The sequence below is a fragment of the Blastomyces gilchristii genome (assembly GCF_000003855.2).
Source record: "Blastomyces gilchristii SLH14081 genomic scaffold supercont1.26, whole genome shotgun sequence".
NCBI classification, from domain to species: domain Eukaryota; kingdom Fungi; phylum Ascomycota; class Eurotiomycetes; order Onygenales; family Ajellomycetaceae; genus Blastomyces; species Blastomyces gilchristii.
In genome coordinates, this window is record NW_003101656.1 from 217,731 (window position 1) to 231,146 (window position 13,416).

Sequence of the window (13,416 nt, forward strand, 5' to 3'; positions counted from 1 at the left end):
AGAGACAGAAATCTTAAAGAACATAATAATATTCAATGATAATAATAATGAAGAAGATAATTGAAGAATGAGAAATATTAGTGAATAAGTGATACAATATAGAGAAAGTTTCTTTGTGAGAGTATATACAGAACACTAGCTGAATCAGAAATAGATTATATAATTATAAACACTAGTGACACACTAATCTGCATGAAGCTAGAGTATATATTATAGTCACATGAGTGTGACTGAATCTGATGAAAGAGAATGTGATTTGAAAGAATATACAACTGCTGAATAATAACACAGTCACTTTCAAACTTGCTTACAAATGTAAAGAGGCTATAGCGGCCATCAATTAATTTAGTGTACTGTATATAAGAAGCCGGCGTACGTCTGTAATCATATGCTGACTTAAGCAATTATTGAATCACATTAAATCTGAAGATATTAGTTAATTATAATAAGATTACGTATAATGCTATATACACTTTGCTGATCAGAACACTCTTCAGATCTATACTAAATGAATTATAATATATAACAGTTCAAACTGAAGAACTTCTTTAAGCACTTACTAAAGCAGTATATTAAGAAGCAGTCTGATTTTCCTCAGAACTATGTATAAGAATCAATATCTCAGAATGTTCAATCAATTATAATAATACTCTATAATTCTGTGAATAATGCTAAGTCTCTTACTCTGAACTGATACACACCTGAATAATGCAAGAGATGCATGATTTGTGTATAACTGATTATTCAAACTATGAATAACAGTATAGAATAATCTTCTGAGAGTTCTACTAGTCTGAGATATTAAACAGTATCAGATGCTTTATCTGAAACTGTAACTACTGTTCTTCTATTATCTTATAAAAGAACTGTAGAAAAGATCTACTGAAATCACTTAATATCTCTAATAGAATCTGATGAGATGTAGTAATTGACTTCACTATTAATCTATCTAAGAGTAAGAGTTATAAGAATATTCTAATTATTGTTGACTGATTAAATAAAGATGTAATATTGAAATCTTGTAATAAGATAAATACTGAACAAGTTATCAAAGTCTTCTTACAGAGTTCATTCTATTGAATGCATGAGTTACTGAGATCTATTATATTAAACTGAGACTATTAATTCATGAGTGCTCTCTGAATAAGAATCTGTCAAGTTCTCAAGATTATATATTATTTATCAACTGTCTATCACTCTGAGACTGATAATATATTAGAATAAATAATTCAGACTGTAAAGAACTATCTTTATAAGTTCTGTAATTATTCATAGAATGATTTATATAATCTTCTTCTATATATAGAGATTACTATCAATGATTGAGATACTGTTTTAACAGATATAAGCCTGTTCTTTCTTACACACAGTTACTATTTGAAGATGTTAGATCTTCTAAAGATCACACAGTTCACACTGAACCTCTGCAGTTCAATTCAGATCACTGATAATATAGAAATAAAGCTCTGATACACTTACAACTGAGTAGAAGTCTTCATAACAAGTGCTAAATAAAATCAAGAAGATCAAGTCAATATTTCACAACATTCTGCAGAGTAGTATAGAATAGAAGATCTTATATAATTGAATCTTAAGAATATACAGATCACACACTTATTCTGTACATTGAATTATTATTATATGAAATACACAGTGACAGAGATTCTAAACAGTTATAACTATTGTCTTGATATTTCATCAGAGATTCATGATGTGTTTTATATGAGCTTGCTCTGTTATATCATCACTAACTCATTTTCCTCTGAACTAACTTTCAACTGAGTGTCACCAGGAATTGTAGAAGAAGATAATGAACTTGAATGAAAGATCAAGAATATTCTTGATAAGAGACCTCATAGCTGCAGCTGATAATATCTTATAAAATGAGTCAGCTATGATCAACTGATCTGAACTCTGAGTTCTGTGTTATCTGAAACAGCAGCTCTTGACTGATGAGAACTACTTCTGAAAGAGAGAGACTAATATGATGAGCTGCATCTGATCAATTATATAGACTATTCCGTTACACTTCATAGATTTCTACTGCCTCATTCTCAATCACTGATTCTCAGTTATTATAAACATGTATATTCTGATCATTCATTCTTGAACATATATACTCTGATTCTCAGCCATTCTCAATCATCAATTCTTAGCTACTATGAATGCATGTAAATTCTTCTGCTCTGAAGCTTCACTATGTACATCATCACATACACATATAAATATTCACTTCAATTGCTAAATCTTGTACTTTCTCTTTCTTTTTCTTCTTTAACATTTTTCACTTTGTTATATAAGACTTATAAATATCATACTGATCTATTCGGCGTAGGCCCCTTATAAGAACATAGCAAAATGCAAAGAAGTGACAATTAGATACATGCAATAATAACTTCTCAGCTCAGAAACATAGAGCGATTTTATTAAAGTAATTTGTACACCTCTGTATTTATTAGAAACCTGAGAGGCTTGAGTTTCTCTTGTAGATAGATCTATTAATACAATCTTCAACTATTTCATAGATTATAGTCTGAACAGTATGTTTTTCTTTTTAAAACATTGTATTAATATTTTTGACAAGAATAGTTCATCTTTTTTAGAAAGACTTTTACTTTTTACTAGATATAGTTCATTTTCTCTAAATTTACTGATCAGTAGATTTATAAATGTTTAAAAAAGTATATTCTTTATTATAAAAAATCTGACTTTTTTTTTTTTTACATATTTACAAAAAGCAGAGTTATCTTAATATAAGTAATATACCTATTACTTCAGAGTTCAGCTTAAGACTCAGAATCGCTCACTCTATTAAATAACTTATTAATATAATAATGTGGCGGGCTGCGTCTGATTAATTATATATACTATTTCATTACACTTCATAGATTTCTATCACTTCGTTCTCGATCGCTGATCCTCGGCCGCTATGCTCTGATTCTCGGCCATTCTCAATCACCAATCCTCGGCTGCTATGAACATGTATAAATTCTTCCGCCCTGAAGCTCCATCATGTACATCATCACATACATGTATAAATATTCAGTTCAAACACTGATTTTCATACTTTCTCTTTCTTTTTCTTCTTTAATATTTTTCACTTTGTTATATAAGACCTATAAATATCATATCATTCTATTCGGTGTAGATCTCTTACACTTGAAAAATATTCATTATCTTCTTATTAGAAATAATTATTCATTGAGAAGATATCTGAATATGTAACAACATATAAGAAATAGAAAACAATTAAACAGTTAAGTAGACAATGAGTTCTCAGATAGAAGCTTGCTCATCAGTCACTCTGATCTCATAATAAGATTTTATAAGAGAATGTCAGTGAAAGATCTGAGAGTTCTGACACTCAGATATATAAGATATTTATATAATTACACTTCTTCAGATTTCATAGCTATCACACATTTAATAAACAACATGTCTAATAACAATATGAGAGAACTCTTAAATGTGAGTATAGAAGTAATTATAAGAGGCCTACACTGAATAGATCAGGATAATAAATAGAACTGATACAACAAAGAGAAAAATGTTAAAGAAGGAAAAGAAAGAGAAAGTGTGAGAATCAGTGATTAAAGTGAATATTTATACACATATGTGATGATGTATATAATGGAGTTTCAGAGTGAAAGAATCTATACATATTTATAATAGCTGAGAATCAGCGATCAAGAATGACTGAGCATTGAAGTGACAGCTGAGAATCAGTGATCAAGAATGGCTGAGAATCAGAGTGTACACATAATCTGTAAAGTGTAATGAAATGATTTATATAATTGATCAGGCACAGCCTGCTACATTAGCCTCCTTCTTTTCTGATTATGTGTAGTTCTTATTGATCAAGGGCTGCAGTCTTAAATAGTGCAGAACTCAGAGTTCAGATCAGCTAATTATAACTGACTCATTTCACAAGATATTATCCGCTGTAGCTGTGAGATCTCTCATTGAGAATATCTTTGATCTCTCACTTAAGCTCATTATCTTCTTCTATAATCCCTGGCAGCTGCCAGTTGAAAGTCAGTTAAGAAGAGAATGAGTCAGTGACAGCACAGTGAAGCAAGCTTATGTGAAAGATATCATGAATTTCTGATAATATATCAAGATGATAGTTATGACTATCTAGAACTTTCATCACTTTATACTTGATATAATAGTAATTCAGTGTATGAGATGAATGTGTGATCTGTATATTCTTAAGATTTAATCACACTAAGTCTTCTATCTTATATTACTCAGTGAAATCTCAGTGAACATTGATTTAATTCTCTTAATCTTGTTTCACAGTTGTCATGAAGATCTCTGCTCATTCACAGATATCTTGAAGCTTTATTACTATATTATCAGTGATCTGAATTGAACTGCAGAGATTTGATATAAAATATGTAATTTTCAGAAGATTTAATACTTTCATGTGATAACTGTGTGTAAGAAAGAACAGGCTTATATCTATTGAAATAGTATCTCAACTGTTGATAGCAATCTCTGTGTGTAGAAGAAGATTATATCAATTATCTTATACATGATTACAGAACTTATAAAGATAATTCTTTACAGTCTGAATTATCTATTCTGACGTATTATCAGTCTCAGAGTGATAGACAGTTAATAAATAGTATATAATCTTAAGAACTTGACAGATTCTTGTTCAGACAGTACTTATAAATTAACAGTCTCAGTCTGATATAATAGATTGTAACAACTTATGCATCTGATAGAATGAACTCTGTAAGAAGGTTTTGATAACTTATTCAGTATTTATCTTATTACAAGATTTCAATATTACATCTTTACTTAATCAGTCAATGATAATCAGAATGTTCTTACAACTCTTACTCTTAGATAGATTAACAGCAAAGTTAATTACTATATCTCACTAGATTCTATCAGAGATATTAAGTAATTTCAGTAAATCATTTCTATAATTCTTTCATGAGATAATAGAAGAACAGTAGTTGCAGTTTCAGATGAAGTGTCTGATACTGTTTAATATCTCAGATCAGTAGAACTCTTAGAAGATTATTCTATACAGTTGTTCACAGTCTGAATAATTAGTTATATATGCATAATGCATCTCTTACATTATTCAGATGTGTAAGGGTTCAGCGTGAGAAACTAAGTGTCATTTATGAAATTATAGAGCATTATTTTCATTGATTGAATATTCTGAGATATTGATTCTTATATGTAGTTCTGAGGGACATCAGAGTCCTTCTTGATCTACTGCTTTAGTGAGTGCTTAGAGAAGTTCATCAGTTTGAGCTGTTGTATATCATAATTCATTCAGTGTAGATGTGATTCAAAGGTTGCTTGAGCCAGCGTACAATTACAGGCATACGCCCGCTTTTTATATACGTTATCTAAATTAATTACTGGCCGTTAGGGCCTCTTTACATTCATAAGTGTGTTCAAAAGTGTGTTCAGAAACAGCTGTGTTATTATTCAGCAGTTGTATGTTCTTCTGAACCATATTCTCTCTCACCAGATTCAGTCACGCTCATGTGATCATGACATACACTCTAGCTTCATACAGATTAGTGTGTCACTAGCATTTGTAATAGTATAGTCTATCTCTGATTTGACTAGCATTCTGTGTACACTCTTATAAAGAAACTTTCACTATATTACATCACTCATTCATTCACTTTTTTCATTCTTCAATCATCTTCTTCATCATCATCATCATTGAATATTATTATCTTATTTCAGATTTCTATCTCTTTTTCTATTCAACACTTTCTATCTGTTCATCTATCATATTATACACTTTTCTGACAATGACTCTCTGTTTTCACAACAAGTGTCATCATAGTGCTCATACTGAGCAGTTTGTTAGCAGTGAGTGTAATATGTTATGAAATGTGACCAGAATCTGTTTATTCTCTAACAATTATCAGAATGTACTACTATGAATAACACATCTTCTTCATCTTCTTATACACTCTCAATCTTCTTTTTCTAGCAGGCATCTGATTGTGTTTTACATAATCACAGATACTGATATTTTATTTTAATTTATATAGAATCTTCACATGTTGACAGATCTATATCTGCTAATAATAGTGAATGTCTCAATGTTGAATTATTGATTGAAAACATGAAGAATGTGATAATAAAGAAATTATCTATACTATGTATAATCAGATCTTCTGTATCTCTCTTCTACTCTCTTTATTTCTTTCTCTGTTACTTCTTCTTAATCTCTTACATCTGCTTCTGTGTCTGATTCTCCTGCTTCTGCTATCTCTGTTGTTATAATTCTTACTTTTGCTACTTCTGCTCTCTCTGCTTCTACTGTCTCTTCTTTTATTATCAGCTCTCTCTGTTTCAAGAAGATATTGTGTAGACTTAATGAATTATATTTCTCAGTGTGTATACTTCTGCTCTTCTTATCAACTTTTAAAATAATTTATTATACAAAGACTGTATATAACATAACTGTCTGAAGCTCAGTCACAGATATCAATTATTACATTCATTTTAAATATTTATAATAAAATAATTATTCATTTATATCAGAGAATTATCTTCTTTCTCAACAGTATTAAGATTATAAGTCTTTTTCTTTTTCATTCTTTTCTTCTGACACTGATTTTTCTGTTCTTAGAAGAAATTATTATAAGTTTTATTATATATAAAGTTGTGATTTTCACAGATATCAAGAAACTTTTCACAATTATTAAATTTAATATTATGAGTATATCTGTTCTAGTGAATTTCTTTGAGATGATAGATCTGTATCAGTCTATTCTCTGATATCTATTATCTGACTTCATGATGCAGGTGAAAGATATCTGTATTTTCAGAAACAAGAACATGAATGTTATACTCTTTTACACTTATGAATGTGAGACTTGTACATCTTGTCTGAGATATCACCATGAGAATGAGCTGTTCACATGCTGTATTCTGCTTTCTGCATTCTCTCATGTCCCTCTCTCCCTTTCTGAGAAGCCTTATGTGTGTTGTAATTATGTGTACAATTCTAAGGTCAGTGAGTGTTCATTCAGTAATTATTACCTCTGTTGTTACAGTTTTATACACTAATAATTAGACTGACCGTGTGACCGTGTCTGGGACCAGGACCAAACTTTACAGTTGTCATGTTGTCTAAAAGCATTACTCCTGGTCATGATTTGTGTTCATCACATTGATTTCAAATCACATTATTTCAGATATTAAAGGTCTCAGATTCACTTTTCAAATAAAAATCTAGTCTCAGATAAAGAATATGTTTGAATTCTTAGTCACATTTTCATTCTGATCTCATTATTGAAAATGGCATCAAATGAGACTATGAAATCATTTCTCACTTACATAATATCATAATATAGTACTCATTTGTTGAAAATTCAATAGAGAGTATTATTAAATATCATTACTTTTCTGAACACAGATCATAATTAATATCATTTTAATTAAAAAAAAAATATAAAATACAAAAAATAATAAAAAAACAAAAAACAAAACAACAAGAAAAAATCACAACAAAAAAAAAAAAAAGAAAAGAAAAAGAAAAAAACAAAAAACAAAAACAAAAAAAAATCAAGGTCACAGAGCCACAGTATTTCTACTCAGAGCCTTCACAATGTTCATTATCAATCATGTATCTCTCACAGTGAGGGTAACACAGCTGCAATGAGTCATTGTCTTAATATCATCTAATAAATAATCAGTATATATCTATATAAATGTGAATAATTAGAAAATATACACTTAAAAAGTGTGATCAGGGTGAACTCTGCTGTCACTTGAATAGCATCAAGGACAGAATGCTGGAATCAATGATTTCTCTCATTGATTTCACAGACAAGGTCTGTGAAGATGATCTTGAGAAATATAAGATTCCCTGACTTCTGGTAAAAATAGATCTCACAGAGAGACTCTATTTTCATCATATCAGAGACTGAGTGTTATTAAAAAGCATTACTTCAATGCATATGTACTTACTGCAGTGATTCACTCTCTGCACATGTGGCTGAGAGTTGCAGCTTTTCCACACCACACAGCTCTCTCTGAGATGCTGCTGCTGGTTTGCAACTCACACAGTCTCTCAGTCCAGCATGTGCTGTGCATATGCAGCCCTGCGTGCTGGGGCTGTGTTGGCCATTATGATCTGGTGTGGTACTCGCTTTTCGCGGGCCATGTTTCATTTGATTGGGAGGGAAAGGGGACATGACTGCTGTTTTATTTAAGAGGGAATGAGTAATTGAATCTGTAGAAGATAATTTAGTTTCTTCTGCATTTGAAATTTAATTAGTCTATACTCTTCAATTTGAGAATTTCTGAGAGTGTTTTAATAGTTTTCATATCAGCTTGAAATTAGTGATTGATTGAAGAAGAGAAAAGAGAGAAGAAAGAAATGAGAATAACTTATCTTTATAATATGAAAACAGAGAATTGCTGCAATCATTTATTCTAGTAACAAAGATCTGTTTTCTGCATGTATCTCTGATACAGATTATATGATAACTGTATACAAAGAATATCAACAGTGCATGCATTGAATGAAGATGATGTTACTATACAACACTGTAGCTGTTTCTGTACATTACTGAAAGCTGTTAATATTTTCTTTAAGTCTCTTTATATTTGATAAGTCAGTAATATATTTCAATGCACTCTCTCTTTCATTATTATCATTATTATTATCATCATCATCACTATCATCACTATTACTATCATCATTACCATCATCATCATCATCATCATCATCATCATTATATCATTTCTGGCCGTCTCTTCTGTCTTCACCTTTTTTCAACACTCACTGAAACCAATCATGTCATTCTTCTTCAAATATTCTGTGATCCTGCGGATCACCAAGGCGCGTGAGCACCATCACAGATTGAAGAGAGAGAAGAAGAAGGCATTCAAGTGAGAGAAGACAGATTGTAAGACACATTATAATGCCTTGAAGAGGCTCTGTAAGAAAGTAGAATGATAACAATTTTAAGTAACACTTCTGATAGATTTAGACTGAACTAAGTATAGGAATAATATGAATGACACTGTCTGTGAGAGATTGAAGAAGAAGATAGTGAAGAGTCTCATGCAGCAGCAGTGAGATCAGAAGAAGTTCTGAGAATGATTTAAGACTAAGATGAAGAGAGAGAGAGATGAGAAGAGTGTTACTGCAAATAAGCAGCAGCAGAAGAAGATTGAGAGAGTGTTAAAGTGAGAGATAAAGAAGTCAAAACTGATAAGTTTTTTATTTATTGAGAGATAACAATTTTTGATAATACTTCTGTTCTCTAATTGATTAGCAGGAGCTGGCAGAGGAGAAGGGGATTGAGGCCTTGTTCAGGTCTCAAATGCGCTTCATGATTCAGAACATTGAGAAGGCAGCCCTGCTCTCTGAGCATGTCAATCTGCTTGTCACTGAGGTGGAACCTGAGACAGCAGACCAGAAAATGTGAGATTTTGAGACACAGATTGACCTGGCTGAAGAGAAGCAGTGAAAACCCTCTTCTGAGAAGGCAGTGAAGAGAGATTTTGAGATGATTATCATCTCAGATAAGAAGAAGAAGAAGAAGAAGAAGAATAAGAAGTGAATTATGAAGAATGATAAGAAGAATGAGAAAGAGCAGAAAGATGATGAGTAGAAAAAGTTTTTTTCTTTTTATATTAGTTAGTTATAAGTTCATAATTATTAATAATTAAAATTAATTTTGAGTTTTTAAAAATTATTGTACAAGTTGTAATCAAGTCAGGAATAATATATATATATATATATATATTTAACTATCATGATTCACAAATCACTATAATGTATAAGTATCAACATTTTTTCAACATTGATATTTATAATATTAATATATTTTTAATGATATCATCTGATAACATAATTTAATAACACTCTCTTTCACAATATTAATATATTTCAAGAAATATGATAGAGATTAATCAAGATTGTTTATTTACTTTTATACATCAATGATATCTAATCTGAGTTAGTACTAAAATTATAACTAAGCTAAGAAACAAGATTATTTTCTCTTATATTAATTCTTCTTACACACATCAGTGATCAGTTATTGAAAATAAATTATTATCTTTCTCAAATTATTATCATATCTTCTAAATTCACTTCTTTCACTTCTTTTACTTCTATTGAAGATTCACAAACTCTTCAAGAAATCACTGTGAATCACAAAGTCTATATTATTTACAATTCAACACAGAATGCTCTCTTTCAATTATAATAAATAATCACTTCATTCTTCACATCTGATTCCAGGCCATGAAATTTATGAAAAACTCAACACAAATATCAAGATAAACTATGAAATAATTATCAACAGATTGTATTGCAGATTACTGAAGAGTTATCTCTCTACTACAATCACTGCAACTTCATTCAGAAACATTCATCATGAACTAGTCATAGCTCTGAAGGAATTTTCTGACATCTGAAATCATCAGAATGTAGATAATAAAAGAAAAATAATCAGAAAATTACTACTGAGCTGATAAGTTACTCTATCAGATAATAATTTTTGATAATGCTAACTTTCTAATTTGAAGAAAATCATGCAAAAATAATCATGTATCAGTACTCTGATTTCACAACTCTTATCTGATAACTTCTGTGAACAATTACTTTACATATATATATCTCTGAATCTTTCTCTTCAATCAATTGAAAACCCCGAATTCCGAACACTTCTTCAAATGCTTAATTCAAATCTTCATATTTCACATTGATTCTGTCTTCAGTCCAACCTTGAGATACACTACAAAGTTAATATACAATATCTAGAATCAGAGTTGAAGAATCATTGAAGAGTATCTCTCACAGTGAATGCATAAACTAGTACAAACAATCTTGCATTTATGAGAGTTACATGTTATTACATTGATGAGAACTGAACTTATCAAGAGATATTAATTGAATTTGAATCATTGATCAGTAGTCATACTGAGGATTATATGACAGAGGTATTAATAACTGTGATTAAAAATGACTATTGAGATATTAGTCTCAGTCTTCTTATAATTACAACTGACAATGCTACAAATAACTACACTATAATGAAGAGCTTGAAGCAAAAATTGACTTTGCATTTCTGAAATGATAAACAAGGTCATATTCTCTGCATTGCTCATGTGATTCAACTTGTAGTATAAACACTGATAAAGAATCTTAACATTGAGATGAAGAATAATGAGATGACTGATTCTTGAAATGAGAATGAGATGAAAGTGATTACTCAAGTAACTTTTACATTCACTTTACAAAAGATAATGTTTTTTGACAATACTTTTTGATATTGCTTTTTAGTAATGCTTTTTGATAACACTACTGTTAATTTTGAATAGATTGACTAATAATTTAAATATCACAGATTCAAAACATTGCTAATGCAATTTATACCTTCTCTAAACAATAATAACAATTTCATGATATTCAATAAATAAACAAATCAGTCACATCACTGAATATGATACAGAATGTTAGAACACAGTGAAGTTCAACATATAAGATGACTGTTCAGACTCTTCAATTATATCAGATGATTAATCATTGAGTGCAACACTCTGATCAGGAAAAGATTCAGATATTGAAACTTTCTGATATGAAGTGAACTCAGTTGAAATATGTGATTGATTTACTGTTTCAGTTTTATAAGATAACAAAGACAGTCTCAATCACTCATACATCAATGCTGCAGTCAGCCTGATGAGTGTATAACAGTTTATTTACTCATCTTGAGAAGCAGTTGAATCACTCAAAAAGAAATTCAGTCTGAGATGATGCTATAGTGCAGGCTATTATTGCTGTAAGGAATAAACTGGCATATTACTACAGCAAAACTGAACAATCTTTTACAGAGTACTATGCTGTAGCAGCTCTACTAGATCCCTTCTGTTGAGTTAACATCTACACTTCTCAAGATTGAACAGAGGAGAAATAAGACTCATATGTCAAATTAGCCTGAGACTACTACAATGTCAACTATCAGAGATTTGAACAAGCAGATGTTTGAGATGTGAAGACAGTGAAATACAATTCCCTAGTAAGTAACAATCTTTGATAACACTTCATATCATATAGAACTATAATACTAACTTTGAAACAGAACTTGCATACATTGATTATAACTGAAAATCAGGCAAAACTACAGGCTTATAAAACTGAATTTGACTGCTATCTTCAAGATGATCTGATGAATTTACATGCTAAATCAATTCTAGAGTTATGAAAAATTGTTGAGAGTACATATTCAACTGTTGCACTGATGACATGTGATATTCTGATAATTTCATTGACAGAGATGAGAATGAAGTGAAAGTTCAACTCAAGTTGAGACATTTATCACTATCACTGAGAACAATTATAAGAAGAAACAATCAAGAAACTCATGATTGTAAAACATGAAATTATCAGACAGTTTAATACCTCTGATCACAGTATATCAGAGAAGTGTAGTTTTCATGAGAAAGTGAAGAATAAACTTGCACAAGAATGTATTTAGTTGTTTCATGAGTGTTATCAATAATCATTATCAAATTCTGATTATATAAGCAATCACTGAATGAACTGAATGGGACTGATTTTGATCTTCAGTCCCAGTCTCATTCTGATTTTGAAAGAATGATCATCTTTCACAGTTTATTCTGAGAAATTACTCTCATTTCACTGTTCTTGAATTAAATCTGGTCATTTTTCACGCCATTTCTCTCAGAAATGGTCCATTTTCAGATTTTTTTGAGGCTTGGTCCTGGTGGGACTCACGCCAAGAAATGTATGGGACCAGATCAAATGGGACCAAATGTGAAATTCATGGTCCCGCCGGCCAGTCTACTAATAATAGTTCTTAGTTACTTCAGTGTCAGAGATCATTTTAATCAAAGATGATAACACAGCTGAGACTACTCTCTTCTATTCTAAAGCTTCTCTCAGTGCTTTCTCTCTCTTCTCTGCAGAGAAGGTTGTGCATATATCAGATTATAAGTATTCAGTCTCAGATAACTCTCACTATTATTTATTCAGTTCTGTATCTTCTTCTTCTTTCATTTCTCTCATCTCCATCTTCTCTGCTCTGACTTCTGATTCTGTGAGTTTCATGCTCTTCTTCAACTTTTCTACATGTACATGTATGCATTTCTATATTGACATTTCAGTTAATCTTGTAATAAATGACATTAATGTTATACACAGAGTGATAGAGAAATTAGAGACATGTACAGTGTTGTTATAAGAGCAGCTTACAGCTCTTAAATCTCTTACAGATCTCAAGTTTTGAGATTTTCTTTGTTTTTAATGTTTTTCAGATGATGTAGCATTGAAAATAGATTAAATATATAATATATGAAAATGAATGAAGTGTGTATGATAACATTTGTCTTTTAAAGCTGACTCTTATAATTGATAATCAATTCATTATCTCTTCTCTT

At 30.5% G+C, this 13,416-nt stretch overlaps 1 protein-coding gene across 1 annotated transcript; it reads left to right on the forward strand.

Annotated features, from left to right (window-relative positions):
* Window positions 1-8,797: 8,797 nt before the first annotated feature.
* BDBG_17818 (uncharacterized protein) lies at window positions 8,798-9,434 on the forward strand (the record flags this gene model as incomplete). The annotated part of the gene is made up of 3 exons (XM_031725457.1): window positions 8,798-8,892; window positions 9,010-9,055; window positions 9,282-9,434. 3 exons carry the CDS (start codon window positions 8,798-8,800, stop codon window positions 9,432-9,434), a joined length of 294 nt encoding a protein of 97 aa, XP_031580914.1.
* Between the last annotated feature and the right edge of the window lie 3,982 nt (window positions 9,435-13,416).